This window comes from Populus nigra, chromosome 14 (genome assembly GCF_951802175.1).
Source record: "Populus nigra chromosome 14, ddPopNigr1.1, whole genome shotgun sequence".
Lineage (NCBI taxonomy): Eukaryota > Viridiplantae > Streptophyta > Magnoliopsida > Malpighiales > Salicaceae > Populus > Populus nigra.
The window spans coordinates 1,826,723-1,849,467 of record NC_084865.1 but is presented as its reverse complement, the minus strand read 5'-3'; the positions used below and the strand labels follow the sequence as shown (position 1 = coordinate 1,849,467).

Genomic DNA, 22,745 nt, shown 5'->3' with positions numbered 1-22,745 from the left:
CAAAATCTTTTTATCGCTAGAAAAATTGGGCTCATGTCTTTTGGATTTAGATGCTTGTAAATATTATACAAGCTTATAATAAACAATTTGTTTTTTATGATCCTCAAATTGTAATTACCGGATATTTACAATATTGAAAAGTTTTAGGCACCGTTTGGGAACGTGGCTACGGCTGCGTTCCCAAAAAATTTGAAATTTTTTTTTTACTAAAATTTAATATGGTTTGTATGTTTTGGATCGTTTTGATGTGCTGATGTCAAAAATAATTTTTAAAAAATGAAAAAACATCGTTGGCATGCATTTTGGCACAAAAAGTTATTTGAAAAGCACCCGCAACTACACTGCCAAACACACTCTTAATATATTTTCTTAAAAGCAAATCCACATAGTATAAATTGATCCAATAACATGTATTCACACACACTAACAAATATAATAATTATAGCACGAGCCTTGTGGCCCAGTAATTTTGACAAGGTTTTTTTATCTTTGCATTCTGGATTCGAGTTTTAGCGTGCATGCTTGTCATTCCCGCGGTGTCTTACCTAGTTAGTGGGCTTGCAGGGTGTTTAGTGGATTCGAGGATTAGTCGTGGTGCGCGTCAGCTGGCTGGAACACCCTGGTTATCAAATATATATATATATATATATATATATATATATATATATATATATATATATATATATATATATATATATATTAACATGGGTTGTAAGAAAGAAAGAAAAAGAATGCGTAAAGCGTTGGTTGATGAAAGGAACAGCACCGATGAAATTTATTGCTCCTATAAAACGAAAGGGAAGGACAAGCACTGCTCTCCTACACATCCTGCCTATAAATTGTAGTAGTTGAGCACCATTATAGACGTCTCCAAGCTCATCTCTTGCAAGAAACCAACATACGATAGAAACCATGAAGTTCTTAGCACGCTTGGGTTCATGTTGCTTCTCAACCACGGCAATAGCAGCAGCTCCTGAGGTGGAGGGTGTGGATGTGGTGGAGCAGGCAGCAGCAGCAGCTACCACCGTGATTAATGGTGATGTTACACTGCTAGCGCCGGGGAGTGGAAGGAGAAGCAAATCAAGAGGACGTGGATCATGGCGTCCGGCCCTCTCAGCTATATCGGAAGACGGGAGGATCTCATTTAGACGGAGAAAACCAGCTGAGACTACTGAGAAGAAAACAGTCAAAGCACTGGCTAGCAAAGTGATGAAAAAACCAGAGGCTCAAAATCTTACTGCGCAGATGTCATTTTCCGGGTTCTCTCCGACACCGTTTATGTTTTGATCAAGTTTTTTATTAGTTTCGTGTTGCAGTTATCGTGGGAAAAGTTGCATCATCCATGGATAATTGTATATTATTGAAGAGGCAACATGGTTAGATGTTCTTGCACGCTGGAAATTTCTTTTTTTTAAAAAAAAAAACAAAACAAACTCTAGCGCAGCATAGCATTAAACCCGGTCTGATCCGATAAATAACCTGAATAACTCAGGTTTAGAGCTTGACCCAAACTAAACTAAGTTTTTTTCCTCCAGGCCTTTTCTCGAGTGAGTTTTCGTAAAAAAGAAAGAGTGCATAATCCAAACTCAGTATGGGCCTGTTTGTTTCTGCGTTTCAAAAGCACTTTTAATAAAATTTAAATTTTTTTTATTTTTTTAATTAACTTCAAATTAATATGTTTTTAGTGTTTTCAAATCATTTTGATGTGCTGATGTCAAAAATAATTTTTTAAAAATAAAAAAATATCATTAACATGCATTTTAGCACGAAAAGCTATTTGAAAAGTAACCACAACCACACTGCCAAACAAACCCTACGTGGTTAAGCAATCTCAGGATCAGATTCACCCATTTTTCCCTCTTGATATCCAGAAAATGTTTCAAGGTCTTGGATGTTTAGTTACATAAGGGAGAAATGGGAAAAGGAAGCAGTGAAATAAAAATAAATTAAAGAGAAAACTAAAAATTGGATGCAATTTAATCATATGCTAATATAGGCAGCATTAATATTGTCACTCAACAATTGATAATATTACAGGGGCGTTGTGCTCCTGGTATATAGTCTGTCAAGCTCACTTGAAAGCCCTTCAAATGAAAACGATGCCACGACCAGGCGACTGATTCAGTGCCCCAATTGTTTGGAACCAACCCAATAACCGAAATCTAATCTCTGTCATTCAGTAACCATTTATCCAATGTCGTGTGGTTGGCTCTGTGGTTGGTGCTGGGTGATGCTCACGGGTGTCTGTCAGTCGTGAAAAGGGCTGATCATTACCTGCAGGCGCGCCTCTTTGAGAAGAAGGTATATTCTGACTCTTTGGATCAGAGGCTGACTTTGAGAAAGCCTGAGCTAGCTCCAAGGCAGATGATACTTTACCAGGGCGGTTTCCTGCGGCGTCAGATGAAGTTGTTTTTGGTTCTTCATTAGGTTTGCGCCAGGTTTCAGGTTCAGGTCGCTGGTCTTTGGCATCCTTGCTGCTTTTCCATTTATCATTCCTCCAGTTCTTCCTTTCCATATCAGTTTTCTCATGGTCCATCTGTTGATCTTTCTTCTCAGAATCCCTCCCGTTTCTTCGGCTGGTAGCCCCACGGTTGTCATTTTTCTGACTCTGATGAGCGGTTGCAGCCACATGTTCTGATGTGATTTCATTCTTGGGAGAATTCACCCTTCATGCACAAGAATTCAACCATCATTAGCAATTACTTATCTTTAGATCTATTTTCAGTCACGCCTACATATGCAGATATTAATAGACATCACGAGTAAGAGATACTCGATTAAAATGCATGAGGAATGGTGCCATTACATGGAATGAAAGACATCGATAATAAAAACGAACTAGACATAAAATCAGTTCATGAAACTCAATTAATGACACCAGATAATCAATAATTGGAAGTAGAAATGCATCCAATATAAAAGAAAAGCAAGCTTGACCAAGCAAAATAGCAATGTCTCTGAAACTGTGGAGAGAATGACCACCTGTTGGGCGAAAGATTCATGTCAAGGTTATTAATTGCTATGTCATCTACACCTCGTTCCTTGAGAACCTGAGAGAAATATGCAAGGTTATTTCGTGAACTTAATACATATTACTGAACAACACCATCTAAAAGGGTAAAATACATGGGACCCATTTAGAGAACCAAGCTGTTAATGAAGATGAATAAAAATCTATAAGCTCATCTTAAAAAGATAAATGAAAATAATGGGAGGGGAGCATCAGTGCGAATATGAAAAACATAAAAATTGAAAAAGAATGGTATAAATGCATAAAAAAATTCATGAAAAACAAATATTCATAACTCTGGAATAATCATATGATAAATAACAGAATTCATACCAATTCCCGTGGACGAGCACCGCCAAACAATGAACTCCTGCATCAGTCAAAGAAGACGTCAGATGTATAATGATACTTGACAGATAACTACCCAACACCTACCCAGCAAAAGGGCAGAGTTGGTGTATATTGCAATATGCGAAAGAAACATGGCAGAAAGTGCCTGATACAAGACGCTGAAGTGCACTTAGCAACGTACAAACCCTAAAACAGTACGTACAGCTAACACAAAAGGCTGATTTGATGATGAAAGTCAAATTACTGATCAAACATAAGGCTGGCATCTCAGACCAGAACAGCTAGCACAGTTACAGAAATACAAGGCATCAGGCCTCTGTTTGAAGAAAGCATGGTTTAGTTATCTTTTCAATACAACTGAGGCAGCTATATAGATCCATGGGCGTCAAGAGGAAAAACACTTGAGGGCTGCCTGCAGCTTTTGGGAGACTGTAGTCAACTAACAAACGATCCACCAACCTGCCAATTCCAACCAATCTTCCAATCCCCTCACTTTAGTATGAAAATAACTTTTCCCGAAGTAAAAATAAAATAAAATGAAGCTACATAACCGATCCCTTTGTCTCTTAGAAAATAAAGCATGCATGTATTATCCCACCACACTAGGGGAGGCGTGATATATTTGGAGTGGTAAAACATAAACATAAATTACTGTTTCTGTCAGGATAAGGGTAAAAACAGTCCATATTAAGCACAATGCCAACCACAGCCATGCACCACTTCCTCCCTATGGCAGTGAGGACCAGGGCCACCGTGCTTCAAAAAGTTCCAAATACCCCTTTGGTTCAATACCCACAGACCCTCTCTCTACATTAATCAAACAACCTTTATCCCCTTTTCTTTGCCTTGCCCATTCTTGGAAAAAATCCTAGCTCTGCCACCGCTTCCTCAGGAACTTATAACTAGGTTAGCAATAAAAGTTGATCATTGAACAGAATCAACAGACTGAAAGCAGACACAACAATAACAAGCAAAGTTGACCACAGTTAAGGATGGCACTCCATTCAGGCAAGCTGGATAAGGGCGGCTAAGGCCATAACATGGGCTATTAGAGTTAGGGAGGATTATAAATTCAGACAATCCACTCATGTTTTAACAAAGTTTAAAAAAAAATAGAAAATTTATAAGTCTAGCAACTACTAAAAGTGAGTGAAGTTTTCGAGCCACATTTATCTTTTTGAAATTTGACTACGGATCAATAGCAAGTATCTCACCTTCTATAAGGATAACTTAATTTCACATAAAAAAGGAGGAATTAATCAGGCATCAACCAAAATTAGGCCACATCTTTAAAACAAATGTATTCACGAAGAGAAGGTAGACCAGCTGCTAAAACTCATATAGGTGATCTTTTGGACATCAACTTCTGAGCAACGAGAAGAATATATATCAGCCATGAAAAGAACAAAGATAAGCATAACAAGTTGAACAAATCGTTGTCAACAAGCTTCCAAGACATTTACTTATTAGACTAGCTATTTGACACAACAAGGGATGCATGAATACTGTGGAGACTGGAGCATGAAAATAATTTGTCACGGGAACAGACCAGGAAAAAAGAAAGAAAAATACATGTATTAATTAGTACTATATGCTCAAAAATCTCATTTCAGTCTAAATATATTCCAAGTTCTCATCTTGAACTAAGACAAGGACCAACGCCCAGGCGCTAATCCTCAGCTAGGTGCAGTTACTTAGCAAAAGTCAGAAGCTTGCTTAGAAATTAGTTTGTTTTGTGAAAATACATTTTCCTTCAAACCAAGCATCATGCTATTTTCAGTAATGACTTTGTACTCGACAAAAGAATAAGAAAATTCCAATGTAAAATATATCAAGAAATAAGAAACATGCATCTACATCTGATTAAAAAGAAAAAACAAATCCCACAAACCTTTCTCTTTCAAGGCTTCCATCAGATTGTTCAACAGGTTGTGAGCGAGGCTTCAAATTCAATTTGGGACGTTCAAGTGGTCTCTCAGCTGGCTGACTACCACTCTTGGTATCAGCCAACCCTGGCTTTGAAGGATTTCCATTTCCATACAATTCACGGGCAATTTCAATCTTCCCAGATACTACAGGTTGCTGGTACCCCTATATTAACAAATAAAAAAAATAGAGACACCATGATAATCAACAAACAATCAACTTGAAGAAAGCATTAAAACATCTCCTGAAAAACAATGTTATACCTGTCTGAAGTCATTTTCTGGTCTCTCTAATGCTTTAGTTCTTGCAAGAACATTCAGCTTAGGTCGTTCTGATACTTCTGGGGGCATTGCTGGTCGAGTTTGCGAGCTGACAATACCTCCACTATGAAACTCTTCTGAGTGCATTTGAGGTTGATCCCTCCTATGATTCGGCAATGTCCTCCCCCCAACCTGATTCCTATCTCCTGCGACCCTACCACTTTCAGCTTGACCTCCCCTTGAATTATCATAATCACCCCTCTCCCTACCCACATCCACACTATGACTTGCATTACTCTCCTGTGAATAAATCAAATGTGGTAAAAGTTCACCAGGACTCTTTGACTGCCACATTCCTGAAGATACCTTTTCAAGCGCACTTGCTTGAGCAAACTTTGACACCGGATTCGACCCCGGCGACACAGATGAAACCCTCGAGGCATTAACACCCATCACATCCCTCCTCATCCCCCAAGCATTCGGAGGATTATTATTCACACCCTGACCATTACCACCACTTGTTATCGCTGAATTACCCCCCCAACCACCCGAATTCTGCGAACTAACTACAACCGAACCTCCTCCCGGTCTCAACGGAGACAAACTCGCTCCCAAACTCATAGACTGTGGTACCGGACTTGTCACCGGTCTATCCGGCACCCTAACAGACGAACCAGAAACATACTCCGGCTTCAACTCTTGAGGAACCAAAGCCGAAGCACGAACATTTTCATCACTAATAGTACGACGAGGAGCAGATGAACCATCTAACGGCTTACGCTCATCCTCATCAAAGTTTCTACCTATAGGCGCCTGGTGAGATAAAAACGAAGCTTTCTCATCAAAACCACGAGCAGCTCCTGACGACTTCGGCCGCATCAAATTATTTCCCCAATTTGCGGACGCATTTCGGTCCGAACCAGGCTTCATCATACTGACAAACCAAACAAACAAACAAATCTAATTAGCTTAAGAATTTACGATCTAAAATTTGAAAATTAATTAAGTAAAATACAAATAATTTAGATCAAAATCACAAACAAGCAAGCAAAAAAGAAAGAAAAAAGAAAGAAATGAAGAGAGCGAGAGATTACACGCCAGGAGCTGAAGGTAGAGGGAGATCAGAAGGAATAGAGCCGCCATGAAAGTCCTTCAACGACATGGTCGACGCCGTTTTCTTCTTCGACATCTCTCACGATCGATCGATCAATCAAAGCTTTAATTAATTCCTCTGTCGATCCAAGTGATTCTTTTTTACAGAAAGAGGAGCGCGGAAGTGAAGAACGGCGTCGTAAGAGGTGAGAGGACAAAAGTTTTAGCGGTGCGATGAGATCCGTGGCTGGCTGTGGGAGATCTACTATTATCCTTTTTCAGTTTTTTGCACGCTTGTTAAGTGAATTAATCTCTCGCCATCATTAGCAAGATTTTGGATGTAATTTATTCAACTTTAGACGTTAATAGCCTATTTAAAACTTGATTATAAATTATTATTTTATATATATATATATATATATACACATGTAAAAATTAATTTGAAAATTGTAACCGTGAATAGTTAATACACAACACACACTCTCCCACATGCACGTAAAGTTGTATCAACTATTAGCTATGTTTTTTTAATTCCATTTCTTTTTTTTTTAACCGATGGGTTAATCATGTCCCTACAAAATCCACTAGGTCCACCATATTACATCAAATCAAGCTTGAAATCCTAGATATTTCTAATCAACCTACAAACCCAAGCCTCCTCTAACAAATATGCTTCTCTTTTAAAATTATTTTAATATATTTTAATTAAAAATTACTTTTAAGAATATCTCCCATGCACAAACATTATTTAAAATTACATTCCAAATAGTATTTTATAAAAAATTATTTTTTATTTTATTTTTTTAAGATTGCTGTGTTGGTATTAAAATTAATTTTTTAAATAAAAAAATTATTTTAATATATTTTTAAATAAAAAAATATTTTAAAAACAATAGTTATTATGCTCTCAAACACCTTTTTAGTGTTCATATTTTTTATTTTATTTTTTTAAGATTGCTGTGTTGATATTAAAATTAATTTTTTAAATAAAAAAATTATTTTAATAAATTTTTAAACAAAAAATATTTTAAAAACAATAGTTATTATGCTCTCAAACACCTTTTTAGTGTTCATTTAGGGTTGCGCCAGTTTTTTATGAAAATTTTAATTTTTTACTGTGAATTAATTTTTTAATATTTTTTTTATCATTTAGATATATTAAAAATAAAAAAATTATTTAATATATTTTAAAATAAAAAATATTTTAAAAAATAATTATTACATCACCCCAAACATCCTATTAAACACACGGGGGTGACGTCACTTATATGCAGAGAAGAAGAAACTCATTTTTTTTAATTCTTAAACCATGGAATAGGATTAGCCCGTGAAACTACAAAGACTATATAGGAGCAAGCAAATAGAACCCAGAGAAAAAGGTAAGCCATGCTTTCCTTCCTGTCTCGAAGTCCACAACTCACATGGATCATCATCATTCTTTTGGCAATTCTCCTCGGCTTTTCTTCCTTCGGCCCACAATTGAGAGTAGACCAAACTCAAAGCAAAACAGATCAGGTGAGGTGAAAGCGGACTCCAGGAAACACAGATTCCTCCTCCACCCAAAACTAACTCCTGTCAAAAATAAAAAGAAGTTAAAATTATGATTTAATTTTTTAAATAATTTTTACTTGAATATATATATATATTAAAAAATTCTTGTATCTTTTAACAGGGATGATTATTTTTTCTTCAGTTTTTATAAAAAAATAATAATCAAACCGGTTTTTTTTTTAAAAAACCGAAACTGATTCAAACCGACCAGTTTCGATTCGGTTATTTTAGAATAAAAATTAATTTTTTCTGTTTGTCTCGGTTTTTTTCCAGTTTAACTAAGTTTTTTACGGTTTAACTCGGTTTTTTTTTTGTTTTCCGATTTGACTTGGTTTTTTCAATTTGGCTAGGTTTTTTTTTCAGTTTTTTTGTATTTGGTTAAGTTCGGTTTTTTCAGTTTCAGACTTATAAAATCAAAACTGAACCGGTCAGTATTTAAAAATTTTAATCGGTTTAATTAGTTTTTTTACGATTTAATTTTTTTAATTATTTTTCTTTTAATTTTCTTGATTTAATTGATTATTTAGTTTTTTTACTCCCTCAAACCTTTCATATCAGTATAAGGTTTTGTCGTGGGCTAGAGTACATGATAGCCCAGCCGAATCCACTTTAAGCCTGAACCCTCTGTCAAATTCCAAAACTTCGGGTAAAGTTATTGTATTTTAATCACAACAACTTGGAAAATGGAAATCCCTCCCTTCCACCTCTCTTGAAAGATTTCTCTTACTCGTTGAGCGCCAAAACCTGTATTTTACCAAACTCTCCCTGCCCTGTCAAATTGACAAAAAAGCCCTCATTTTATTTCTTTTATTTTATTTTACATTCTCTTTTCTTATATATATAATTATTAAACGTGGATATAAAATTCAAATTACCTAGTTTAATTATTTTTTAAAATCAAAACTATATTATTTTATAAATCAAATTAAATATTAATTAGATTGCGAGTTGACTTATCATTTGATTAAGCTAATTCTATGTTGATTTTTTTACAAATTAGCCACATCTCGTATAAACTTACCAAATGAAAAATATTTTTTTTTATGAATTAATACTTAAAAAAACAATTTAGAAAAATCAGTGCTTCCTTGTTCATGTATAAATCACTTTAACTCAATTATCAATTGAATGTGAATGCATAGATCATGTTCATTTTGTCACAATCAAATCATGAATTAGTATATGCTTCATCCATTATAAGTGAAAAGAAAAAACTTTATACAAACTTCTATACTATTAAAGTTCCATACAAATATCATTCTTTTTACCTTATTTTTTTAATATAATTACACATTAATTAAGATTTGTTGAATTTAATTTATTTAAATCAAATCGAGAAAAATTAATCAATTAACCTAAAACCTATTTACAAAAGCTACAACTTTTATGATGCCGATATGATACTTACCTTCCCCAGCGATTCAAGCAATGAAAGGGAAAGTCAAAAGGAGAAAAAGAAGGCGAGGGAGTGAGTTGCAAAAGCCAGCTAACCCTAGATGGTACCGAGTTAGAGCCAGTCAAGGGCTCAAAAAGCCGAGTCAAAGACATCGGCACTACGACGGGTCATGTTTCGTTCGTATAACTACAGGATCCGCAAGGACATATTTGTCATTTCAAATTCAAGTCATCTCCTCCTTAATACCCAGCCTGATAAAAATAATAATAATAAAAAAAAAAAACACGAAGGCTTCGTTTCTCAGACCAAAAACACCAGCCAGCGAGCCAGAGAGAACGAAAAAAGATTTTATTTCTCTTCAAGGACTTCTTCTTCTTCTTTTTATTATTAATTTCTCTCTTTTGTTCTCCATTTTCGATCTGCAAAATCAACGACAATCTTCGATCTGTCCTTTTCCGTTCCTGAATTTTCTCCCGGTAAGTCTCTCTTTATTCTCTCCGTTAACTCTCCGTTATTTACAAACCCTAGGTTTTTGTAGAGGGTACTGATTGTAGTTGCTTTTTGTTCATTTGATTTAATTTAACCCTACATTGATGAACTAATGGTTTTGTGTTTGTGGATTTGTGGAAATTAGGGTTTGGAATTGAAGCGAAGGAGAAGAACAAAATTGGTTGAAGTATGAGCATCGATAGCCCTGGGAAAGGGGAGAATTAGGGTTTTCGAGCTTTGAAGATTTCAGGTTTTGAATTCCATGGGTGATGGAGGTGTCGCATGTATGCCTTTGCAGCACAGTAGTAATAATATCATCATGGAAGAAAGATTTCCTGTTCAAGAAAAGAATACAACAACAACAGTAACAGCAGCAGTTCCATCAACAACAACGACGAAAGTGGAAACTGTAAACAACAACAGTAACAGTGGTAGTGGTGGTGGTAGTAGTAATAATAATAATAATAATAATGTCAGTAGTGGTGACAAGAAGGATAACGGAAAAAGTAATAGCAGCAACAATGGGGTGACCGGGAAGGTGAAGAAGGTGAAGAGGATAGTTAAGGTGAAAAAGGTGGTGAGGAAAGTAGTGGTGGGGGAGAAGAAAGGAGTGGGATTGGTGAGAGAAGTTAAGAGTGCTTGTGGGAGTGGTAGTAAGGAAGTAGTGGTGTTGGAGAAGAAAGAATCAGGATTGAAGAAGGAAGAAAAGAGCAAGGAAGTGACAGCTGAGAAGAAAGAATCAGGATGGAAGAAGGAATTGGCAGCGGAGAAGAAAGAATCAGGTTTGAAGATTAGTAGTGGTAGCAAGACAGTTGAAAATGGTGATGGTTTGGGTTCTGGGGATACTAAGTTGCAGAGTGGTAGTAATAATATTAAAGAGGAAGTTGAAGAGGGGGAATTAGGGACATTGAAGTGGCCGCCTAAAGGGGAAATTGAGAATGGCGAATTTGTTCCTATACCAGAGAAGCCAAGGAGAAGTGAGATTGAGAGAGGAGAGATTGGTAGTGAGAAATGGAAGAAAGGGGATATAGAGAAAGGGGAGATTGTTTCTGGTAATAAATGGCAGAGAGGGGAAGTTGTTCGAGATGAAATGGAGAAAGGTGAGTTCATTCCGGACAGGTGGAATGGTAAAGATGAGTATGGCTACATTAGGTCTCGTGGCAGGTATGACATGAGTAGGGAGCGGACGCCACCTTCCGGGAAGTATTCTTGTGAGGATGTTAACCGAAGGAAAGAGTTGACTAGAAGTGGGGGTAGTCTGCACAGTAAAAGTTCTATGAGGTGGGAGAGTGGCCAGGAAAGGAGTACGAGGATCAGCTCAAAGATTGTTGATGAAGAAGGTTCGTATAAGAGTGAGTACAGCAATGGTAAGAACCCTGGAAGGGAGTATTCTTCTGGTAACAGATTGAAACGTCATGGTACCGATTCTGATAGCACCGAGCGCAAACATTATGGGGATTACTCTAGTTCTAAAAGCAGGAGACTCTCTGAGGATGGTTCCCGCTATGCTTACTCAGAGCACTATTCACGTCACTCTGTGGAGAGGTTCTATAAAAACTCCTCTTCTTCCTCCAGAGTATCTTTATCAGACAAGTACTCATCCAGGCATCATGAGTCCACTTTGCCCTCTAAGGTTGTTTATGACAGGCATGTTCATTCCGACTGGTCCCCACATGAGAGGCCCCGATACAATGATCACAGGGACCGAAGTCCAATCCGTCATGAGAAATCTCCCTATGGCCGAGAAAGGACACCATATGGACTGGAGAGATCTCCATATGGGCGAGAAAGATCACCATATGGACGTGAGAGGTCACCATATTGGCGAGACAGATCCCCATATGGACATGATAGATCCCCCTATGGACGTGAGAAATCCCCATACGGACGAGAGAGATCCCCATATGGACTTGAGAAATCACCTTATGACCGAAGCCGCCATTACGAGCATAGAAAAAGGAGTCCTTCTTATGTGGAAAGGTCCCCACAGGATCGTGCCCGGCACCATGACCGCAGCGATCGGACACCAAATTACTTGGAGCGATCCCCACATGATCGGGCTAAGCCCAATAATTATAGAGAAGCAAGTCGAAAGGGGGGAGCCACTGAGAAGCGGAACTCTCAGTATGGTAATAAACAGCAGGAGGATAAGATCAGCCAAAAGGATCCTGATGCAAGGGACACAGAACCCTCAGCTAAGGAATCTCAAGATAAAAGTAGCGTGCTTAATCTTGATGGTTTGGATGAAAAGAATGCCAGCAGTGAAACTCGCATAGAAGAGAAGTCCGAGAGCCCAAGGATAAATGTTAAAGAACCTCCTCAAGTTGATGGACCTCCTCCTGAAGAACTGCAATCTATGGAGGAAGATATGGATATATGTGATACGCCACCACATGTCCCTGCTGTGGCTGATACATCAACTGGTAAATGGTTTTACCTAGATCATTTTGGTGTGGAATGTGGCCCTTCAAAGTTATGCGAGCTTAAAGCGCTTGTTGATGAAGGAAGTCTTATGTCTGATCACTTTATCAAGCACTTGCATAGTGATAGGTGGTTAACAATCGAAAATGCACTTTCACCATTTGTGCCAGTGAATTTCCCATCTGTTGTGCCAGATGCTATAACTCAACTAGTAAGCCCTCCAGAGGCTCCTGGTAATTTATTGGCAGATACTGGAGATATCGGGCAATCTTGTTCTCAGATTGGCGAGGGAGTGTCAGGGAATTTTCTGAAACCACCAGTCTGCCCTGATCACAGTGAAACTGCTTCTGAGTCTTTAGAAGATCTACAGATTGATGAAAGAGTTGGAGCTCTATTGGAGGGTTTTTCTGTTGTTCCTGGCAGTGAGCTAGAGACTGTTGGAGGTATTTTTTAAATTTTCTTTCCTTTACTTTTCATTTTATAGCATTAAATAATTTTCTGGTTATTTAATGCTAATGTTTATTTTTTGTCTGTTTGGATATTTCTTACATTCTTTCTTCTTCTTTATCATCCTGCAGAAGCTCTGCAAATGACATTTGAACATGTGCAATGGGAGGGATGTATAAAAGCAGAAGGTATATAAATGAATGCCAATATCAATCCTGTAATTAATTTATTTTCTCGTTTTCTTGGGTCATCTCCACCTCAAGTGTCGCACATCTTCAGACAGTCTCTCCCCATTATTCACAAAACAAGTCAGTTGCCATAACAGATCTTCCAGAAATACTGACCAGTGTCTTCATGAATGAACAGGTTTTACCTGGCAGCGAGCTACCACTTCTGAACAACAGGATGAAAACAGTGATGAATTACTAAGACATTCTGATGTGAAAACAAACGTAGCTGTAGAAGCATGGCCAGCTACTCTTGCTGACAAGGATGATGGCTTTGCCTCTTCTGTTGATTCCACTGACTGGTTTTCTGGCCGATGGTCTTGCAAGGGTGGAGACTGGAAGAGGAATGAGGACTCTGTCCAGGACAGATTTACTCGAAGGAAACTTGTTCTCAATGATGGATTCCCAGTGTGCCACATGCCAAAGTCTGGGTGTGAGGACCCACGGTGGCATATAAAAGATGATTTGTATAATCCTTCTCAAAGCAGGAAGCTTGACCTCCCTCCTTGGGCTTTCTCCAGCTCAGATGATAGAAACGATACTGGTGGTGTCAGTAGATCAACCCTCAATAAACCTCCAATAACAAGGGGAGTGAAAGGAACCGTGCTACCAGTGGTCAGGATAAATGCATGTGTGGTTCAGGACCACGTTGTTTCTGAGACCCGCACTAAAGTTCGAGGGAAAGACAGATATCATTCAAGATCTGCTCGAGCTCATTCTGCAACTAATGATGTGAAGAGTTCATCAGTGGAGTGCGATTCACAATCCAGAGTTGTCAATGATCAAGACTCACATGGATGTTGGAAGTCGACTGCATCACTTAACACTCCCAAAGACCGACTTTGTACAGCAGATGACTTACAATTGAATTTGGGTGACTGGTATTACTTAGATGGTTCTGGCCATGAACGAGGTCCATTATCATTTTCAGAGCTTCAGAACTTGGCGGATAAAGGTACCATCCAAAAGTATAGCAGCGTTTTCAGGAAATTTGATAGAGTGTGGGTTCCGGTTGCATCAGCCACAGAGACTTCTGAAGCCGCTGTCAGAATTCAACAGTCAAATGTTGAGCTGTCTGTTGGTTCTTCAGGAACTCTTTTGAAGTCCCAGACTGCTGCTAATATTGAGAGTAACAAAGATTCTAGTTCATTTCACAGCCTTCATCCACAGTTCATCGGTTTTACCCGGGGGAAGCTACATGAATTGGTAATGAAATCGTACAAGAACCGGGAGTTTGCTGTAGCCATAAATGAGGCCTTGGATCCATGGATCGTTGCAAAACAGCCTCAGAAAGAGCTCGATAAACATATGTACCTCAAATCAGGTATGGATGAGTTGATCTTCCAGGTTTCCTTTTGTATCTACAACTGAGTAATATTAATTGCATGATCAAGTATTAGATGATCTTCTTGCTGCTCTCACTTTGCACACGTGCCCTGCTGAGAGATGAAGCATTAACAGTTCTCCTCCTGCTTCCTTCAAATTTCTCTTCTTTTGAATGCATCATTATTCCATGTCCCATGCCTTTGTTCGTCACAAATGATTGATCTTTGCTGCGTTGCTGGAAATATTTAGATGGTATTTATTTATGTGTTCTCCTTAAGGTTCTCCGCAGATGGTACTGTCTGAAACTTTTGGTTTGGGCCATAATTTTCTGTGCTGTGTTTTCTTGTGGTTGATCAACGTCCCTATTTTCCCACTGAAATCCTTGTATTTGATTGTTTGTCGTTATAGGTGTGAAACTAGCACACACTTTTCCTCCATTACCTTGTTTTTTCTTTACATATGCTTTAGGTTTGTTTTCTTGTGTCCACTATTGTCATCTCTTTCAAATTCTGCCTCTCGTTCTCCAGGCTTTGGCAATTTTTGCTTCCTTCCTTTTCATTTGTTTCTTTCTGTATGTTTTTCTTCAACTTTTGCTCTTTTCTGTGCATTTTTCTGGATCATATGTTGTCGATATATTAAAAGGTCGATCAAACACATATTGCTAAAAGCTATTGTTATGGTTGCGCTAAATGAATCTTGTCTGTTACATCTGTAGCAATCATATATCTTTGTTCATTGCGTTGACCTGTGCTCTATTTAGCTCCAGTTTCTGAACATATGTTTGCATATGTTTTCTATAACTTCCATGTTGTACTCAATCTGAGGCTCTTTTTCTGGGGCTGGTGAGTTGCAGAAATAGATGTACGTGTTGGAAAAAGAGCCTGGATGCAGCCTGACCAAATTGTTAAGGATAATGAAATGGAGGAAGACACATTGCACAAGGTTGAAACCACTTTTGAGCAACTATGTGGTGATACCAATTTCCACAGAGAAGAGAGCATGTGTTCAGAGATTGAGGCAGGAAGCTGGGGTTTATTGGATGGTCATATGCTGGCACGAATCTTTCATTTTCTGAGATCTGACTTGAAATCCCTAGTCTTTGCTTCCTTGACTTGTAAACACTGGAGAGCTGCTGTTAGTTTTTACAAGGGCATATCAATACAGGTTGATCTTTCATCTGTGGGTCTCAACTGTACTGACTTGATGGTGAGGAGTATCATGGTAAGTTTTATATATGTTTGGCATTACAGGCTATAGTCAAGTCTTTACCTTTCTGGGGGTAATATGATTTACATGTTTGCAGAATGGTTATAACAAAGAAAAGATTAATGCAATGGTGCTGACGGGTTGTACAAATGTCACTTCTGGCATGCTTGAAGAAATTCTCCGCTCTCTCCCATGTTTATCTTCTATAGATATTAGAGGCTGCACCCAGTTCATGGAGTTGGCCCATCAATTTCCACGTGTTAGTTGGCTCAAGAGCCGCACAAGGATCCCTGAGGAGTCAAATTCTAAACTAAGGAGTCTTAAACAAATCAGTGGGAGAGATGATTTTGGGGAGCTGAAGGAGTATTTTGATAGTGTGAATAAGAGAGACTCAGCAAATCAATTATTTCGTCGAAGTTTGTACAAACGCTCAAAAGTGTTTGATGCTAGAAAGTCATCATCCATTCTATCCAGGGATGCTCGTATGAGGCGATGGGCAGTCAAGAAATCTGAAAATAGCTATACAAGGATGGAGGGGTTTCTTGCTGCAGGTTTAAAGGACATAATGAAGGAGAATATCTTTGATTTTTTTGTGCCTAAGGTACCTATACTTGTTTTGTACTGATATGAGTTGTGCTGGCTTGAGTTCTTATTCCTTTTTTTGTATATTAATCAGGTGGCAGAAATTGAGGATAGGATGAAGAATGGCTATTATGTTGGGCATGGATTGAGGTCGGTCAAGGAGGATATTAGTCGAATGTGCAGGGATGCTATTAAGTAAGTTTATCTATAATTGCTATTTTATACCCGTTTGTATATCTAGGCATGTCTGTATCTGCATTTGTTTGGTGCTGTGGTCTTGAAACATTGTATAACCCAAGATTGCTTAAACAGCAAAACCATTTTTCCTTCCTTTTAATGAATCAAAAGCTTCAAGATTGCTTATATATGTACATCTATAATTGCAGAGTAAAGAATCGGGGTGCTGGAGACATGAATCACATCATTACATTGTTTTTTCAACTAGCCTCTCGTTTGGAAGAGAGTTCTAAGTTTTCTTATGAAAGAGATGAGCTCATGAAGTCATGGAAAGATGATTTATCTGCAGCGTTGGATTCTGCTCCAATGAAACATAAGAAGAAAGCTACTGGAAAGAAGTACATGAATAGGAGCAACGGCACTATCCCTGCAAATGGTAGTTTTGATTATGGAGAATATGCATCTGATCAGGAAATTAAGAAGCGAATATCCAAACTCAACAGAAAATCCATGGATTCAGGAAGTGAAACTTCTGATGACCGGTCTTCTGAAGATGGCAGGAGTGGTAGTGATAGTACTGCCTCAGATACAGAAAGTGACTTGGATTTCCGATCAGAAGGCCGAACTGGGGAGTCAAGAGGAGATCGATACTGTATGACAGATGAGGATGAACGTGAATGGGGTGCTCGCATGACAAAAGTGAGTCTGGTTCCTCCTGTTACTAGGAAGTATGAAGTCATAGACCAGTATCTTATTGTAGCAGATGAGGAGGATGTCCAGCGAAAGATGTCTGTATCTTTGCCAGATGACTATGCTGAGAAGCTTGATGCACAGAAAAATGGCACTGAGGAATTAGATATGGAACTTCCTGAAGTCAAGGATTACAAACCTAGGAAACAGCTTGGAGATGAAGTTATAGAACAAGAAGTCTATGGAATTGATCCCTATACCCACAATCTTTTACTTGATTCCATGCCTGAAGAAGTGGACTGGCCTTTGATGCAAAAACATATGTTTATTGAAGATGTGCTACTCTGTACCCTGAATAAGCAAGTCAGGCACTTTACTGGCGCTGGGAACACTCCGATGACATATGCTATACAGCCTGTTGTTGAAGAAATTGAACAAGCTGCTATGGAGGATTGTGATATACGAAAAATGAAAATCTGTCGGGGTATCTTGAGAGCCATAGATAGTCGACCTGATGACAAATATGTTGCTTACCGGAAGGTATAGCACTTGAACTTGATAGTATCGTTGCCCCCAAAACACACACATGCACCAAAAAAAAACACAAGAAAATTCGTTTTCTATATTTTTCTCCCTTTATGGTTATTTTACACCCCTTCTTTTCATCATCAGGGGCTTGGTGTTGTATGCAACAAAGAAGGTGGTTTTGGAGATGATGACTTTGTTGTGGAGTTTTTGGGAGAGGTATGAATTCTGACTAGTTGAAAAAACTGCATTTAAGGAGCACCTGTCATTATTTGATTGCATAGTAAAATAATGTTTTACAGAACTTTTAGAAGCTGTCATGTGTGGTATCCTTTGGGATGATAGGATATGTAACCACTGATGTGTTGCCAGGACCATCTTCTTTGTACTGGCAGATGCAGTGTGCAACATAGTTCTGTATGATATCTTTGCGTTAGATATTATTGGTCAGAGGTTTCTTTGGTTTTAACATCTCAAATACATCAGTAGAGAAAAGTAAAAAATAAGGCTGTCTTATGGTGCATCTCCTAGTGCTGTTGATAACTTGGCATTCATGTAATTACTTCTAATTATCCATTGCTAACATTGGAAAGTGCATGTGTCTAAAAGTAATAACTATGCATTGGTTTGCTTTCATAATATTTCTGCATTTGATGCTTGGGTGCTGTTCTTTAGAATAAATCTTTGGTGTTACATGGTGGTAAAGCTTTAACCTTTTTATTTTTCTTCACTTTAAACTTAATTTTTGTAGGTATATCCTGCATGGAAATGGTTTGAGAAGCAAGATGGGATTCGATTATTACAGAAAGACAGTAAAGAACCAGCTCCAGAATTTTACAACATTTATCTTGAGAGGCCAAAGGTGTTGTGTTACTTGAACTTCTGTAAATGGGTTTGTCATATCTTGTCTCCTCTTGCTTTATTGAATTTCCTGATATTTTGTTGCTATTCTGCAGGGTGATGCTGATGGTTATGATTTGGTTGTCGTTGATGCCATGCATAAGGCGAACTACGCAAGTCGAATCTGTCACTCATGCAAACCTAATTGTGAAGCAAAGTGAGTATTGCTCCCCTTTTATTCGCTGTTTTTGATTAATGTGCAGATGTATAAAGCATTATTCTGGTAAGCTTTGCTAGTTATAGAATATCAAGTAAATGGTGGTTCAGTGACATTATTTTACATCCATGCATTTCTTTTTGCTCTCTTGTTGTAAGATATGAATATTACAATCTTAGGAAGGTAGATAATCGAATTAGATGTTTAAAGCTAGAAACATCCCATGAATGACAATCCGTGAAAGGCAAAGCTCCAGATCTTAGAATTAGTTTCTGGGTGGATGGTGTTATATGCATGCATGCTGGATGTGTTTTTCTTTGATTTTTTTTTGTTTTCCATGATGACTTTTGTGGGAATCAAAATGTTTGGAATCTGGAATTGATTATTTCTTTGTTGAGTGAGATAATGCTGCACCATCTGTTTATTTGTTGTTCAATGAAGTATTGTTCTATTGAAGATTAATCTGATTTTGAAGCAGCAGTTATTGAGAAAAAAATGTCATCGTGAGACACTTGTTGTAAAAAGAAAAATGCTGTTCAATATTAACAAAATTTCAGTCATTCAGATTATTATCAATGTGAATGCAGAGTTACTGCTGTAGATGGTCAGTACCAGATTGGAATCTACACTGTCCGTGAAATCCAACATGGCGAGGAGATAACATTTGATTACAATTCTGTGACAGAGGTGCATATCGTTTACCTGTTGGCCTTTTCACAATGTAGAATATAAATTCCACTTTTTTTTCATGTCCAATGGTTGGTGACTTTTCATTTTGCAGAGTAAAGAAGAATATGAAGCGTCTGTTTGTTTGTGTGGTAGCCAAGTTTGCAGGGGCAGCTACTTAAATTTGACAGGTGAAGGGGCTTTCCAAAAGGTACAGACTAGGATTGAATTCTCTTTTCAGAAAAATATTGAAATATCTTATTACTGTACTTAAAGTTTTTGTGGTTTTTTTTATTTGATGTCAACTGAACATTGCTGCTCATCAGGTGTTGAAGGAGTGGCATGGATTACTGGATCGACATTATTTGATGCTCGGAGCTTGTGAATTAAATTCTGTGTCTGAAGAAGATTATCTGGACTTGGGTAGGGCTGGTTTAGGCAGTTGCTTACTTGGTGGGTTGCCAGATTGGGTGGTTGCATATTCTGCTCGTCTGGTCAGATTTATAAATCTGGAAAGAACAAAGCTTCCTGAGGAAATTCTGAGGCATAATTTGAAAGAGAAAAGGAAATATTTTGCAGATACATGTCTTGAGGTCGAGAGAAGTGATGCTGAGGTTCAGGTAAATGCATAGTGTATGTGTGCACGTGAAATGCTCTTATGAAGTCTGCTGTTTGAGTGACTGCTTGTAGTTACTTTGTGGTACTCTTTTTTTGAGCAGGCTGAAGGTGTCTACAACCAGAGGCTTCAAAATTTGGCTGTTACTCTTGACAAGGTCAGTACTGCCTTGGTAATTATTTGAACTATTCAGCTTTTGATACAAAATTTCGACCTCTGATATTTAGGTCCTAGGACCATTGATTTTATGTCTCAGTCTGAAATGTACTGATGTAGAACCACCAGCAAGATCATCCCTTCGTAATTGCCTTTGTTTTACCTATCTAACCTTGTTCCTAACTCATAGAACATGGTTATAGAGTCCAGGCTTTGTGATACTAAATTTCCTCTGATATTTAGGCCATAGGGCTAACAATTACAGGTCTGAGTATGAAATCTAACCTGTAGAAATGATTTAAGAACTGCCATAATTTTCTATCCATTTATTCCATGTTCCCAACTCATTGAACATGATTATAGTTTGGCTGACGAGGCTCTAGGTTTGAGGTCTGAGTATGTTGATTTTAGATGTCTTCCATCAATAGGAAGTCGTGAATTCTTAAATCTTCTAAGTTCTATATGCAGGTGAGGTATGTAATGAGGTGCATATTTGGTGACCCAAAGCAAGCTCCACCTCCGCTGGAGAAGCTTACTCCTGAAGAAACTGTTTCCTTCCTCTGGAAAGGAGACGGATCACTTGTTGATGAACTTCTGCAGTGCATGTCTCCTTATATGGATGAAGACATGCTAAATGACCTCAAGTCCAAGGTTTGTGCGCATGATCCATCAGATTGTGATGACATTCAGAAAGCTCTTCAGAAGTCTTTATTGTGGTGAGCAGCAGCTTATATTGCTTCTTTTTTTTCCTTAATGTGTTTTCTTGGGAAAAAAAGGGAAAATTCTATTGAATTTTTTATTTTTAAGGTTGAGGGATGAGGTGCGCAGTCTTCCATGTACATACAAGTGCCGGCATGATGCTGCAGCTGACTTAATCCATGTTTATGCTTATACAAAGAGCTTCTTTAGAGTTAGGGTAAGTCTTCGCTGAACCAGTCTCCTCTAACTGGTTATGTCTATTTTCTTTGCCTTGGAACTACTTTTGCTGGCACCATTGCATGCTCTTTATTTTATCTTCAAGTAACATGGTAAATTTCTTGCAGGATTATGATGCATTTACTTCTCCACCAGTTCACATTAGTCCACTTGACTTAGGCCCCAAATGTGCTGATAAGTTAGGGGGTCTTCCCCACAAGTATCAAAAAACCTATGGGGGGAGCTATTGCATGGGGCAGTTGATATTTTGGCATGTCCAGACTAACACCGAGCCTGATTTTACCCTTGCTAAAGCGAGTAAGGGCTGCTTGTCATTACCTGAAATTGGTTCCTTTTACGCTAAGGTTCAGAAGCCATCACAGCAGCGCATTTATGGTCCAAAGACCGTGAAAATGATGTTGGAAAGAATGGTAAGTTTCATTGCGCGCCATCATTTACTGCATGTTGTTTGATATCTTTGTACCACAAGATGTTAGCTTTGCCCGCATCCCTGCTTTAAGTGAAGCTGCCCAGATTTATCCTCAACTCCGGAGATGATAGGCACGTGTCTTCATGCTTAGGCTTGAGAAGTTTTTCAGGCTGAATCTGAGATACCTATGGTTAAAAAATGACATCTGTAAACCAAAGTTGTCAACCCTGATCACATCAACCTAGAATCAGTTTAGCCGAACTATTTTCGAACCAGATTTGTTAGTGAGTGGTTTCTTATCTGTTGATGTTGTATTTTCAGGAGAAGTACCCGCAGAAACCGTGGCCCAAGGACCAAATATGGTCATTCAAGAACTCTCCAAAAGTTTTTGGCAGCCCAATGCTAGATGCTGTATTGAACAATGCCCCACTAGACAGAGAAATGGTACATTGGTTGAAGCACAGGCCTACAGTATACCAAGCGGTGTGGGATCGATGAAGTTGCTCTCCCCGGACAGGGTAAGCCGCAGGGGGTGGGGGATTATCATTAATCAGGCAACAAAAGCTTGTGAAGTGTTCTGGAATGGTTTCTTCATTTTAGTTCACAGCTGCCCCTTTTAGTGTGGGAGTTGGTCATCATTCCATAGCATCTCTCTCCCTCTGCTGCTTTCTCCCCATTCTTGTTAAGTGTACAGTTTTTTATTTTGTTTTTGTTTTTCATTTTTGCTTACTGTAATTTTGTAATTCATTGTTTGGTAGCAAAGAAAAATGAAAAGGAAAATTTCCCATCAATTTCCTCTCCCTCCCTCCCTCCCTCCCTCCCTCCCTCTCTCTGCCCTCCATTCTGTGAAGAGAACAAAATAGCGTAAACAGGTAAAAAGCTCAGGAGTCCTGCCATGCCTGCTAATTTCTAGCAGCGCTCTATCTTCCCTGACAGGCTGACACCTATATAACACTCTCACGCCCAAGCATCATACTCGCTTGCTCCTTCTGCTGTCTGCACACCCCTCTCATCACTCATTCTCCACCGTCTGATCACCCCCTCACCTAAAAACAAAAGCCCCCTTTCCTGACATATAACTCTACGAACAACCCCATCAGCGCTCTATCTTCCATATATCCCGTTTTTTCCATTAATCTCGAGTGGCAGTAGTAATCCAGACCGTACTACCATGTTTTCTCTTGCGGGTTTCCACTGCGCCGATGACTTTCAACTCCGTCGACATGTTA

The 22,745-nt window shown here is 38.4% G+C and overlaps 2 protein-coding genes across 2 annotated transcripts; one reads left to right on the top strand and one right to left on the bottom strand.

The window, feature by feature from the left end:
- Positions 1-1,946: 1,946 nt before the first annotated feature.
- On the bottom strand, positions 1,947-6,975 carry LOC133672400 (uncharacterized). The gene is made up of 6 exons (XM_062092804.1): positions 6,642-6,975; positions 5,551-6,481; positions 5,253-5,452; positions 3,344-3,380; positions 2,983-3,050; positions 1,947-2,666 (listed from the first exon to the last, which is right to left on the bottom strand). Exons 1-6 carry the CDS (start codon positions 6,734-6,736, stop codon positions 2,177-2,179), a joined length of 1,821 nt encoding a protein of 606 aa, XP_061948788.1. The 5' UTR covers positions 6,737-6,975; the 3' UTR covers positions 1,947-2,176.
- Positions 6,976-9,857: 2,882 nt separating this feature from the next.
- On the top strand, positions 9,858-22,307 carry LOC133672399 (histone-lysine N-methyltransferase ATXR3-like). The gene is made up of 19 exons (XM_062092803.1): positions 9,858-10,062; positions 10,221-12,939; positions 13,075-13,131; positions 13,310-14,494; positions 15,350-15,717; positions 15,800-16,303; positions 16,379-16,479; positions 16,671-17,691; positions 17,824-17,895; positions 18,428-18,538; positions 18,633-18,733; positions 19,321-19,420; positions 19,515-19,610; positions 19,726-20,019; positions 20,119-20,172; positions 20,640-20,887; positions 20,979-21,087; positions 21,215-21,517; positions 21,838-22,307. The coding sequence occupies exons 2-19, from the start codon at positions 10,338-10,340 to the stop codon at positions 22,012-22,014; spliced, it is 7,503 nt and encodes a 2,500-aa protein (XP_061948787.1). The 5' UTR covers positions 9,858-10,062; positions 10,221-10,337; the 3' UTR covers positions 22,015-22,307.
- The last annotated feature ends 438 nt before the right edge of the window (positions 22,308-22,745 follow it).

Bases quoted from the DNA above. Each gene is read 5' to 3' on its own strand.
- LOC133672399 (XM_062092803.1), top strand. From the start codon at position 10,338: ATGGGTGATGGAGGTGTCGCATGTATGCCTTTGCAGCACAGTAGTAAT. The intron at 14,495-15,349 runs GTATGGATGAGT...GGTGAGTTGCAG, and splicing joins ACATATGTACCTCAAATCAG to AAATAGATGTACGTGTTGGA. The intron at 16,304-16,378 runs GTACCTATACTT...TATATTAATCAG, and splicing joins TTGATTTTTTTGTGCCTAAG to GTGGCAGAAATTGAGGATAG.
- LOC133672400 (XM_062092804.1), bottom strand. From the start codon at position 6,736: ATGTCGAAGAAGAAAACGGCGTCGACCATGTCGTTGAAGGACTTTCAT. The intron at 6,482-6,641 runs GTAATCTCTCGC...TTGGTTTGTCAG, and splicing joins CTACCTTCAGCTCCTGGCGT to TATGATGAAGCCTGGTTCGG. The intron at 3,051-3,343 runs GTATGAATTCTG...TATTTCTCTCAG, and splicing joins GTGCTCGTCCACGGGAATTG to GTTCTCAAGGAACGAGGTGT.